Source organism: Crocodylus siamensis, chromosome 2 (genome assembly GCF_052110815.1).
Source record: "Crocodylus siamensis isolate JL-2025a chromosome 2, ASM5211081v1, whole genome shotgun sequence".
Classification (NCBI taxonomy): Eukaryota; Metazoa; Chordata; order Crocodylia; family Crocodylidae; genus Crocodylus; species Crocodylus siamensis.
In genome coordinates, this window is record NC_143396.1 from 228,056,096 (window position 1) to 228,069,857 (window position 13,762).

Consider the following 13,762-nt stretch of genomic DNA (forward strand, 5'->3'; position numbering starts at 1 on the left):
AGAAAGCCTCATCCTGTTGAAGCCAATGACAAAACTCTCAACCTCTGTGGCAGACGAACAGGCCTCCCCAACCACGACTTCACTGCATATGCACAAGTAAAAAGCTTCACTCCAAACTCCATTTGATATACAAGAGATTAAAATACTCTAACTCATAAAATCAGGAAAGAAATGCAGGGGAGGAAAATATAACTGCATTTAAGAATTGCCATTTACCAAGTCAGACCATAGATCCATCTTGCTCAGTATCCAGTGTCTCTCAGTGGCAGAGGGTAGATGCTGAAAGGTAGAGCAAGCTGGGTATGACCCAGGTTTCTTTCACTGTTCCTCTCACTTACAACCTCCAGCATTCAGGGTGTAGGAAGTTGTAATTCAGAGGCAGCATTCCTAACTCCCATGCTCAATAGCTACTGTCCTCCAAGAATCTGTCCAATCTCTTTTTGAAACTGGCAAACTGTCAGCTACCATAACATGTGGTGGCAATGAGTTCCACATCCCTCTTCTGTCACATTCCTTTATACACTTCATATTGCATGGCCCTGTCTACACGTGATGCTACAATGCTGTAGCAACACACTACGGCGATGTAGCATAGGCAGGCACAAACCTTGATGCCAACACTATGTCACTGTAGTGAGCTACCTCACTATAGTACGTCACTACAGCAATGTAGCTACTACAAATAACTGTGCGTTGCTAAAAATAACTGTACTAAATGACGACGCAGTAACAACTGTGCCACGGGGGGCACGTGTAGACGTACCCCATGTTTATTTTCTGGCCATTATATCACATAGTCCTGCATTACTTTCACCCTTCTTATAATTTACTCTGTAAAAATGAGTATGTTTTAGGTGTTAACCTGTCACATTCCAGTAAGAGTCCATGCTCATGGCTGATAAACAGCCCTTTTAGGTAACACCCACGAGTGGGAGCATGTCAAGAAAGGGGCACACTCCCCCTGGACCTCCTTCTCACTAAGCAGTTGTCCAAGTGATAATTCACTCTCTCAAATTCCCTCAGCCTTTCCTCATACGATAAGGAATGGATGGGAGATACTGGGCATGTCTACACGGGCATTAAATCAGTACCTCCATTGTGAGGTACTAGGATAATGTGCGTTAGCCTGTCTTAATGCACATTAACTAAAGAGCACAGTTTAAGTGACGCTTAATGTGCCTTAACTAATTAGCATAGGGCATTTTTACATGTGTTCTGGGACATGATGCAGAGCACTCTAATCAGCAAACTGCACTAATTAAAAGCACCTACTTGTCACATGTGTCAGCATCCCCATGCTGAAAAAATGGTAGCAAGGTGCTTTGAACTAAAGTTCATTGAGAATGTTTTACTTCAAAGTGCCCTGCTGCCATTTTTTCAGTGCAGAGACGCTGATACACATGACGCGAAAGGCTGTTGGAGCACATCAATTTCCGTGCTCCAGCAGACCTGATTGAGTCTGATCCAATGCACTGGATTTCTAGGGCACCAAAGCAGGCACCATGCACATCTGTAGGAGCCCACAGATTTTTAGTGACACTTTAATGCACATTAAAATAGTCTAATGTGCATTAAAACACACGTGTAGATGCACCCACTGAGAACTACTAAGACCATTAAAAATACATACAGAAGACTAAATGTAGGACCTTAGAAATAACCCACATTGTATTTTAGGACAGTCTTATTTTGATGCATGTTTTGTGCAAGAGCACAAACCTGCTAGGGGCCACATAGGAAGACTTTTTATAACATTTTTCTGGTGAGGAGGAAACCTTTGAAGGTAGGTTAGGTAAGCTAGGACTGACTAGTAGAGAGAGTGGTGGGTCCTGTAAGGCCACCTCTACTTCTGAAACTCAGGACAACATGTTTAGCTGAATTGCAAGAAGATATTTTGATGATGGCACTTAAGGCATAGTAACAAATTTCCCTTTGCTTTAAAAGATTACACTGTATTTTTCAGTTATGACCTGTGTTTCAAATCAGGGCCTCCCTGTGTGCCTTCTTGGATTGGCTGGGGATTACTTCTCTTTGGACAAACAGTCTCTCTGGAGACTATACAGCTCTCCCCTATCCATCCAGAAGTATGGGCAGGAGCTGTACCAACTCCTCCTCTTTCCCCTTACAATGCCTCCCCCCACCAGATATTCTCTGGTTCCAGACTCCATATATACTACAATTTTCCTTTTCCCTTTCCTAGGAGCAGGCTATTTGGCTCCCCTGTGGGCCTGCTTACACCTTCATTTCTGACTTACCTGGCTGAACTTCCTTCCCTATTGGTAGTCTCCATCCCTAGCTTCCATGTATGTATTTAACTTCTGGATCAATGATCAATTTACAGCTATACTCTGAAAATAGGTTTCACAATGCACTGCTCTCTCCGAGTTTCCTCTCTGTGTTCATAATTTCTTTCATTCCACCTTAGTCCTTCTGTTACATTCAGTCTCTATCAATATGATTACATTGCTGATCCCAGTCACCCTCTCCACACCCACACCACCAACACACACACCTCCATCTTGCTATGACTGCTCTGTTCTCTGTCCAGTGACTTCCTGGTCAGAGGCTTCAACTCCACTTTCAGCCTGCCCTATTAAACCAAGAGCCATAGAACTCTCCCTCCCTTCATTCTCTCACTCATGAGCATATCTGAAAAAGTCTTGTGACTATATTGCCCTCTTCCCCAGTAAATTCAGCTTTTCTTCCTTCATCTTTCAGGGCCAGATCATCCCAGTGAGAATCTACATACATTAATGGCATAAAAATAGCAACCAGGGATTCTGTACACCACTGAAAATTAATTTTAGTTAGTATTTTTGTGTAACATGTGAGCTTCACATGCCTACTTGTTGTACAGGAGGGCACACATGCCCACTTGCTGTTAAGGTAGGTTACTAAAAGGGCAAAATGACCTGTATTGTCACAATAACTTCATTTGCAAATGTAAATCAAGCTTTTATACATGACTGCTTTGATTATTATTTGTTTTCCAGGCATATCCACAATGTGCTGGGCCCTGCTCACATAGAATAAGGACGTGTCTGTGTAAAATTTTGCTGGAATGGCTAGATTAGCAAATGGTGCAATACAATTTTTTCACACACACTTATTGACTTATTGTACACCAGCACAACCTCTGCTGAGGATGAAGCAATGCCAACAGAAGAGCGCTCTGCCAAGTAGTGCAACTATGCTAACAGATAAAACTTTATGCCACATGGCATATGCCACATCTCCACTATGGAGCTCTGCTGATGTAACTGTATAGGCCAGGTTTCCATGGCAAAGGTTCCTGAGTGCAGACAAGTCCAAAGACAAGGTCTCCATGCCAAACAGTTTTCATTTAGGTCATGTATACACTACAGTAACTGCAGCTCATGCAGACATACCCCAAGCTATCTTTAAACTAGACACCTTAGATACTGCTGACAACATAGCCATAGGAATAAAACAATTCAAAATCTAGATAAATAGTTGGGCAGTTAGCTCAAGCTGAGCTCTATGCTGTCATGGCTTTGCTTCTAGCAGTATTCAAGTTGGCTAGTTTCAAGCTAGTTCAGGTATCTTTATGTGAGCCTCAGTCAGTGTAGCATACCATATTCTGGTAGACTAAAAACTAGACAATGAACAGAAACAGGTTCTAGCATACCTCAGTCTATTAAAATTGAGTTTTAACTGGTCTTCCTCTTCTTCAGGTGTCAAACTCATCTGGCTCTGTGGGAGGGATGAGGGGCACAGAGCTGAACTACAGGCTGGATTGAATCCACAGACTGACCCCATACACCGGAGCCAGTACACAGGACTGGTCTGGTGTGGGTACTTCATGCAGTCCACAGCGTGGACTGCCAGCTCCAGTCCAGGGATTGTGCACAAACCCAGCCTGTGGTGCCCATGCTAGACTGCGCATGCTGGCTCTTGTGTGTGTGTGGCCGATCAAAGAGGCTGGATCCAAACCAGCCTCAGAGCCAACACACAGAGCGAGCAAATCCAGTATGGGCACCACAAGCAGTGCTTGCTCTGGACTAGCCCCCTGTGCCACATGAAGCACCTATGGCACTTGGTTCAGCCCCACACGCTACACATAGCCTACACCAGACCAGCTCCATGTGCTGCATGCAGCATGCGGGGCCAGGGCCAGAGCTGGCAGATGGTGTTGGTCTGGGACCCACAGGATGGATCTTAGGGCTCATTGGGCCAGATCTGACCCATGAGCCATATCTTTGACACCCTGACCTAAATCCTCCACATTATGCCCATGAACCATTTCTCCTTCAGAATACATTCAACTGTTTTAATGGTCTGCATTTATTTGAAAGGAGTGTTGGAAGCACAGAAAACCAAGTTGTCCCTCCACAGCTCCCAAGCTGTGCATTTAAGCGTCCCTCTGGATTCGAGCCACAAACTGGCCCTTGTGAACCAGATACAAACAGATAACTGGTTGTTTGGGTTAAAAGATCAAAGACCTCCTTCCAATCATGTCACTCTTTGGCATATCACTGGTTATGGGAACAGGTGTACATCCGATGGATCATCCTAGTTTCAGGTAGGCCTTGAACTTTAATTTATTTCAAACTTAGAAGACAAAATCAAACTTCTTTTTGAAATGATTTTACCTGCTATAATTCCTATTAGCCTTCAATGTACAACTGCTACATCCGAGAGAGGCTAGAAATATTTTCCTCATTTTAGTTTACTTGATTTATTTGTAAATAAATAAATCACATTTGAAAACTCTTTATGTATATCTGCTTGCTTTGTCTGTTATATGGGCCTTTTACACAGCACCAGAGAAGAGACTTTTTAAAAAAAGAAAATGGGACTATACCTATAAATATTAGTGAAGTAAAGACTCTAAAGGGCAAGGATAGCAACAGAAATTGCTTTATAAACTGATTTTTTTCAATCCGTTAGATACCAATTTATAACTGCCTTTTTAAATCTTGGAAATTATGAAAGTACTGGACTGGAAGTACTGAAATTATGGAAGTACTGTCAGTTACACTAACATGAAATCCAGAGGCACTCCACTGACTTTACTGTTTTAAATTTGGGTCAATAAGAAAATAATTTGGTCAACTCTGCCAATTATAACTGTGGCCTTGATTCATTCCTAGTTCTGTAATATCTTCCATCCTAATTTCCATTCTTTCAGTCTTTAGATTTTAAAGTCAGAATTCTAGCATACACAAATAAAATAACAGATAAGCAAAAGAAGGATACTACAAGTATACTGTTTTAAGGATTTGGAAAACCCAGCCTCTCTATTCTTGTGGCTCATGGTCTGAAGCAAGCTGGGATTTGAGCTTTTTTAAGTACAAAAGAGTTTCACAAATTCTTGACTGTGGAAACAAAATGCTAGAAAACTATTTCATGTATTGTTTCAGGCAAAATAGAATGATTATGGTAAAAGTTAAATGTTTTATCAGCTAAGGCACATTTCATTGACATTGTTAAAATACCATCGATCTGATATTAGACTGATTATAATATGACTTAATGCAGCAGCAGGAACATAGTCCAACAGAGTATTAAAAGAAAAGAAATATCAACATGGAGAAGCCTGAAAGGAGACTGTCCTCCTCCATAAATATGAGTCAGACATGAACTAGCTAGCATATGCTAATAAGTTTTATTTTATAACTTTATGCAGTACAATTTTCTTCAGTCCTAATGGCAGATTCTTAAAGGAATCCAGAAGTCAGTGGTGTCACTCTGGATTTACACATGTACATGTAACAGGAGAATCTGGCCACTATTTATTCAATGCACAAAGAAAAGTATTAAAATACAAAGAAACAACACATCCAGAATCCTAATAAAAATTAAAAATCAAAGCTTACTTTAATGTAGAACTATAGCAAAAAAGATTGAAGAAGCCAAAAAAATACACATTGCAAATGTTGTATTACTCCAGCAAAACACAGAGGGAAAAGCACTGACTTTAAAAGTCCTTTTGGATAAGATTTGTTCATGTGCCCCTCAAGTCAACAGGGCACTGCTGTAGTTCATATTGTGAGTTCTGTAACAAAGGCACCTCTCTTTCATTACATTTACCATGAAATCCAAGGTCTACTGAGGTCAACATAAATTTTGTCACTGATTTCAATGGGGTCAGGAATTCACCTTGTATAACTTTTGTTGGCACTTTACTTTGAGAAAAAATATTTAGACCCTAATCCTTGAATCCATACAATGCAAGCTTTGCCTGCCTGAGGACTGAAAAATAGAATCTATGCACTGGATGTTTGGGTGTGCTTTATACCTCACTGTACATACTGGGGCCTATCCATTGACTTCACATGGGACCGGAGGCAGCCCAAGACACAAAACTATCAGACAATTCACCTTAAAGGACTTATTCCTATAATAAAACTCAATCAATGGTTTGTTGAAATTACAAGGCACAGAGATTTAATAGTGGGAGAAATACATAACAGTTGGAACATACCTTTTGAATCCGCCACACATCTCCTCATTCCTTGGAGGGAGCTGCTGGAAGGGAGTCACTCTTCTCCACTGAACTTGGGACTTTAATGAGTATTGCTTTGGTTTGTTTCAAGGGAAGCTATTGACAAGCAAAACAAAGTGCCTCACAAGACACTAGAGAGAGAGATAAAATTGGGCTGACATAAAAACAAAATATATGAATTTTTAAAAAAAGGAAAGAAAAATAGAGGTGAGGTATTTTTCCTTTTCATTTCTTCCATGATTCACTTCCTCTAGCCATTTTTTCTTTGCAGAGTCTGTGACTTGCCATTTATATTCCATCCCTGTGCTTGGAAATTGTTCTCCGGGAGGTGAAAGGTGAAGGGGAAAAAAATCAGAATGAAGTGAAGACAAGATGAAGAGGTGCAGGGAGGAGTACATCTAATGAGTATAATGGTGTCCAAAGGAAGGATGGAAACATGTTCCCTAATGGCATGGTCTTCATTGGAACTGCTTGTGTTCTCAAGCTGTTAAAAGTGGAAGTAGCAGGAGTACAAGAGGGGAGTCACAAACTCCACGTGCTACAGTAAGTGCAAATTCTCACATTGCAGAAGCCATCACACCAAGGATTTCCTTGCCATCTGATCCAATCTGCCCACAGTGGTTTCTCTAAAAACAGTACTATAATCAAGTAGATGTCCATTGCTTTTTGTTTTTTTGATTTTTTACTTAAAAAGTCTTTTTCCTAATAATATATAGAATATATAAATAAAAATAATTAAAAAAAAAACTATTTGGGTTCTGCTCTCCAACCCATCTGCATGTTTGTGGTTCACCAATATATATTATAAGATGAGAAAATCAACTCTGCTCATTATTTAAAAAAAAAACTGAAAACATAGTAAATCCACATTTCAGGTTTCCAGAAAGAAAAAGACAAGGGGCAGGGAGGGAGTAGGGAACAAATTAAAATGAAAAAATAAAAAGATAATCAAAACCTTCTGTTTCTTCAAAGTAGTTGTCTATAGTTTTATATGTTTGTGCTTTCAGTGTACACACCCAGAGGGGGGGAAAAAAGTAGCAATAATAATCAGAGTAGTAGAAAGGACAGCAAATTGCTCAGAGTTTGTATGTTGGTTTGGTTAATTTAGCAGCTGCCCTTTTTATCTGCTGAGGGAGAGCTGCTGCCACGGCCACCTCCGCGGCTTGAGAGAGGCTCTTCTGCATCGTCCTCGTCAAAGCCGTGAAAGGTCGAGGTGTCGCTTTCTGACGTGGAACCGAACAAGTCCTCCGTAGTGCGTACTGGCGCTGCTTCCTCCTTCCTGCTTTCTCTTCCCAAATGAGCTGACATGTATGATGAATATATCAGCACATGCGTTAAGCAACAGGCATCATAATTATTTTTTATCACTATTATTAAACAACTCAAACTATCAATCGTGTAGGTACGTGCATGTGTGCACCTTAACAACAACATAGCACAGTAGAATAGCAGTAAGAGAGAAGTAAAAAGGATTGGTTTCTCTTTTAAAGAAAAAAGAGGATCTACAATAATAACACAAATGCCCGTGGCTATGGCAGCGAAAGGGTTAATGATAGTTTCCTCTCTTCAAAATACCTTAAAAATATTTTTTCTTGATTACTTTGATCAATTTATAGAAGATTCTTAGACCATATAAATAATTAGAAGCTGTTAGCTCTAAGCACAATGATTGTCCTTCAGATTGGCATCAACTGTCATGAATTTACTGCTGCAGAATAACAACCCATTAGGTATGTCATCAGTCTGGCTGTGATTATTTTTTAAATTCTCATCCCTATCACTTTCTGCCCCTGACCTTAACATGAAACAAAGAACAAAGTGAAAACACTGTAAAGACTAAGTAGTAATAAAATAAACATTTTGTATTTTTCAACCTGTATAGATGCTCTTAAAAAAAAGAAAACAAATCTACACAATTCAGCAGCTAAAACAGCAATGATAAAAGACCATCTCTCTTGGAGAAAACTAGAAAGTTTGAAAAAGTTTTTCAGTCCAGCTTTTCACTACGAAGCAGGAAATCCTCAGCACAGAAATCAGTCACAAAAAAAAAATCTCTTAAAAGAAAAGTCAAATATTGACATTCTTAAAACTGCAGTTTGTTTTTTCCCCTCTGAATCAAATCTTCTAGGTAATTTTGGTGCATCTCTCAGAATCCCTCGTCCAGAAAGGCAGGGAAAGGCACGTCCCTGGGAAAATGAAAGCATTGTTTTTGAAGGGGAAGGCTCGCCTATTACTCAGAAGCATTAATATGATGATGTTAAGTAACCAATGGCTTGGTCCCCTTCTGCTGAAAGAAGTAACTAGATAATAAATACACTATAATGCCTAAGAAATAAAGAATCAAATCTCGTTCCTCCAAAATAAAAGAATATAATAAAATAATTGCCAATGTAAAGAACTGTTCCATAGGGATGTGATTTTTCTGACTGTATAGAGAGAAGAAGCAAATAAATGTTCATGGCCCCACCTCCGATCTAAAGAAAACTGCCTCTATTACCAAGAGAAGCAAAGATGGCAGCCACAAAAGAATCATTCATTTTATAAAGATATACATGGTTGCATCTTGGCCTCTGTCACCACATGTCTATCACACAGTTGGAGAACACTTGTAAATGACATGGGTGGATGGGAATTTGTATACGAATAGTGTTTAATTGAATTGGTTTGAGGGACTTGTTCATGCACAGATTACAGCACATTACAGCTACATGTAGACCTACATACTCTATTACAATAAGGAAGCCAATGGGCTAGAGTATCTGTGTCATGCTCTAAAGGTAAATATAAAATCATCACAACAAGCACCTACACAACATAAAAATTATCATTGTGCAAGACTGAGACAATTCTGAAATGAGCTAGGCTGGGAAATAACAACCAAGGTAATGGAGAAAAAAAGATTCACTTTCAAATATGCCACCACAGCTAATGTGAGCTTCCGTTCTTTAATTACTATGAAGTCAACACAAAAGCATAAAAAGACTTGTGTTAGTAAATGCAGAGTACTTGTAGCAAAGCCTTTAGAAAACCAAGGTTTGCCATTTGTCCTCTGATGACCAATCATCATCAGCTCAAGATAGCTTCAGAAGTCAGAATAACTATAGAGGACATTTGTCACTAAAGCCTAGTCCTGCTCCCATGGAATTTAATAGGAGTTGTGCTATTAATGTCAACGTGAGCATAAGCAGGCCATTATTCAGTACCAGAAAACTCTACATTATACTTCGCCAAGTACCAAGCAAACACTTCCCAGAATAAAAAGCAGAAGCAGCAGCAATTTTGAAGGTTTCAAATTGCACGGTTTATTTTGTTTTCTGATTTATAATCAATGTGCCCCTATCCTCCACCCTAAGGAAATCACAATTAGAAATGTGGATTGAAGCTGGAATATACTGTCATTAGAGACCCCCATTCCCTCCCTTAGCTAAAAATAACAGCTCAGCTGGGACAAAAAACCCAATAACCCAGAAATAAAGACAACTCAGGCTGGGAAAAGACACAATTGCCTACATTTTAAAAGAGAGAGGGGAAGAAAACAGAGAAATAAAAACCTCTTTAAACAAAATTAATGATAGTCATCTTGTAAGAGGATAATTCTTGACAGCTACCCCCCATCCATACCCTGTAATTTCCTCTCTCTTTCTTTTTTGGATGAAGAAATGCATGAAATGTGTAATCAATGGAAATGCTCATCATGCAACTTTCATAAATCTTGAAAGTAATTTACATTCGTAATTATGGCATTGGAACACAGAGCCCGTCCTTTAATATTGTCATAGGATTTTCTCCCTCCATTTCAATGAGAACTAATATGTGTACTTATCTTCACCGCAGCCAGTAGATATAACGTGCGATTATGTATACATCTATATATAAAAAAATTCCCATCAGCTTAAAAATGTGAATCCAGGACATTTGGTGTTCCAGAAAAGAAGCAAACAATAAGTAACTCCCAAACCAATTCACCTCACTTCCAAACATGTTAAAAAAATCCAGAAGGAAAGCATATACATTAATTTGTCTTAGATATTTGCAAGAATGAGTCACCTACCAGAGCGCCCACAGTCTGAGCATGACACAAGCTCCTCTGGCCGGCCACTTTTTTTGTTCATGTTGGAGCCGCCAAGGCAGAAATCACAGTAGTTATTGGGAATGATGGCCCCATCTGGTCCTTTCTGGGCTGCAGGCAGGTTAGAAATCAAATTTACTTACAGGGCATGCAGTATTGTACAGTTTTTTCTTTCCTCTGCTATGAAATTAATATAATGACTTTGTAGACAATACAAAGCCTTCCCCAAATATTTACCATTAGGTGACAAATGAATTCTGTAAATCCCCTTAATTTTCAGTGCACTGTGTAGCGGGGCACAGGATCTCTTCTTGAGGTCCTGTACAAAGGACAGGTCATCTGTGCTGTGTTCTGATTTCCTTTATAACACTGAGTAGTTGAGTCTCACATTCTTACAAAAATAGTCAGCTTTCACACCATATTGATTTCTTTAAAATATTTTACCTGCTCTTGTTCTGCTATTGTAAGTAATTCTTACGAATGTTTTAATAGAAGGGACTTGAAAAGGAAAAACAGTCTCTCTTTTTTTCAGTGCATTTATTTTGTGCTTTTCGTTGCACTTTGCCTACAGTAAATTTCACTATTTTCTCTATCCTCTGCTTTCTCTGTCTCATCCTCCATGGGGATCTGCTGACATGGATTCCTGAGCCCAGATGGAATCCCAGATCAATGAGATCTGTGCTAATGGACACAGAGGCAGCATCTGAGCCATAGCTAGCCAGTATCTCCTGTCATTTATCTTACATAGCTCAACATAGGAGAGAAATAAAACAGGTAAAATGTAAACTTATAAAAAACAGCAAAGAGAGCAAAGAGATTGAGGGGTAGGGGGTAGCACCTGAAACTGTATTCACACCTTTTAAAAAAACCTAATGTTTCAAATTGATAGTATATATTTAATTAGACTCAATAACAGTAAATAAACCGCATTATAGTCATGTGTCTCTAACTTGTATTAGGGTTAAACTACTCTTCTATTAGTGCAAACTACATAAGGCTAATGGCTCTATAAATGTCTGCTGTGTTTTTGCCCCCTCCAGTTCTGAAGGACATACACACAACTTACAAAAAGGCCTTTACATTTTCAATAAAATCCCACCCCTTCAATACAGGTTATATAGGATATGTACAGATGTTTAAACAGTCTGCTGGGAAGACACTCTACAGTGCTTAACACAAATGTACCGTAATTAGAGCACCATTGAACCCAATACGCCTATTGGGTATGGAGGCTTGAAGCCTGCCGGCACTGGCCCTAGCCAGGAGGTGATGGTACTCCCAGCTGCCATCCCTGCAGCTGGGGGGTGGGGGGAATGGAGCCCCAACCACCTTGCAGACCCAGCCAGGCTCACCCACATGCCCCTATAACACATGCCAGTTCTGTGGGCAGGGGTGTGCAAGGAATGAATTGTGGCTCTGCCCCGGGCCCTGGACCTGTGCTGTTACCACCCAACGATCCCAGTGTCTCCACAGAGGTTGGCTGGGACCTGTGTGAGCTTGGCATGTGGCCAAACAGACAGGATGGGGCCACTTAGAGAGTTTTGGTGAGCTGTTGTGTGGGATGTGGGGATGCTAATCTGGCCTGCAACAGCTCACCAAAACTCCCTATGTAGCCCATGGACTCAAATAATTGCCCACCCCTGCTCTTCATAATAGCATCATGCAGCTGCCGGCTTAGCTTTACTACAGCCACAGGTGGAGCAGAAGGGAATGGAGTCCCTCCAGATACCCCTGCTGGGGTTTTGGGAGGAGCTGAACCAGGCCCAGGGGGGGCAGGGTGGAAAGGCTCTGTTCTTGCCCCTCCTGGCCCCATGGCTCCAGCCATAGCTGCATGTTGCCACTGTTAAGAGGATGGGGCAGAAGAGTGTAGAGAACAGAGCCTGTCCCACTGAACAGGCCCTTTCTGGCTCCCCCCCACAACACCCCAGCCAGGGTAGAAAGGAGGACTGTGACATGGAGCCTCTCCCCTCCCACCCCAACCACCAGAGCCACTTGACAGCAGCAGCATGTAGCTGCCAGCTTGGTTTTACCATGGTTGGAACTGGGGCGAGGGGGTGGGGGGGCTCCGTTCCCACCTCTGCTGCATGGACCCAGCCGAGCTCCCCGCAGTTGGGGTAGCTGGGGGGGGGAGGGAGGGGCACATGGCAGAGGGGCTCCCTTCTCCCCCTGCCCAGGTGCACAGGGCAGAGAGAGCTTTTTCTGTTTTTTTCTCTGTGACAGCCCAGGGAGTCATGTGGCTGGGCTGATCTGGTCCTCACCTGCAAGCACCAGCCCAGCCCCACAAAGGCCCCTGGGATGCGGGCAAAATCAACTGAAACCCTCAATGGGAACCTGTACACACTCAATGGGAACCTGTACACAAGTTTGCTAAGGTGCTCTGCCCTAAAGTGCCTTCATCTGATACTACACCAAGTGAGGTTTAACTTTTCATAAAATCCAACATTTTTAAAGCACTCTGCAGCCCTGAACATTTGTTATGTTTGGCTACAGAGCACTTTTGGCTGCCTCGTTGCATGAAAAGTGCATCTTCGGTACACACCCATAGATACCTCTGAGGCATACTGCAACAGAAGCCCAGATATCGTGGAATTAAAGCTGAAATTAATTTGACCCATTATGGTGTTTACTGTTTTGTTCAATAATGCAGAACGGATAGTAACATTTACAGATGCCTTGTCCAGAAACAGTTGTTCTACACGGGTAAAAGTCCTTGCCATTCTCACATACAGGGAACAGAGTTAACATTTTTCTTTTATCCTTTTTACTGAAAGGTAAAAGATCACCAGCTCTAGTGGGTATCCCACAGCCTGAGTGTTCCCCATGTTATATGGAATACTTGTTCAAATGAAATAGTGAGAACTTTTAAATAACGCCCACTGGACTTAGTCATTACTTCAAGATAATTTTTGTAACTTTAAACTTTGTTAAAAGTTGTTCTGAGGCTTTTTACAAATGGCTCCAAGAAGAATTTTGGTCCGTATCCAAACATTCACAAAGAACAGGGACATTAAGGTGGATGTTTTGGTACAAGGCCAAGAAATATTGTTCAGTCAGAACTTCCACAAAGACTGAAGGACTTGAATCTTGTGTTCTAATTTGTGCCTACCTTTAGTTTTTTTTGTTTAAGAGCGTTGGAGATGCCGTGGAAATAGGGAGAAATGAAAATTCATATTGCTGCAGACACATCCTTCTCCATTACCATCAGCAGCCTTGCACATTTATTG

The 13,762-nt window shown here is 41.0% G+C and overlaps 1 protein-coding gene across 5 annotated transcripts in view; it reads right to left on the bottom strand.

Moving 5' to 3' along the window:
- DPF3 (double PHD fingers 3) overlaps positions 1–13,762 on the bottom strand; it is a 238,363-nt gene that overhangs the window by 43,056 nt on the left and 181,545 nt on the right. For 3 of the 5 annotated variants that reach the window (XR_016440300.1, XM_090033272.1, XM_090033274.1), the window contains exon 8: positions 10,521–10,649. Coding sequence is in view for 2 of the 5 variants with exons in the window: in XM_090033272.1 (XP_089889398.1) it covers positions 10,521–10,649 (129 nt within the window). In the remaining 3 variants the exon portion in view is untranslated. Of the gene's footprint in view, positions 1–6,448; positions 7,771–10,520; positions 10,650–13,762 lie in introns of all 5 variants that reach the window. The other 2 variants (XR_016440299.1, XR_016440298.1) reach the window with 1 other exon arrangement.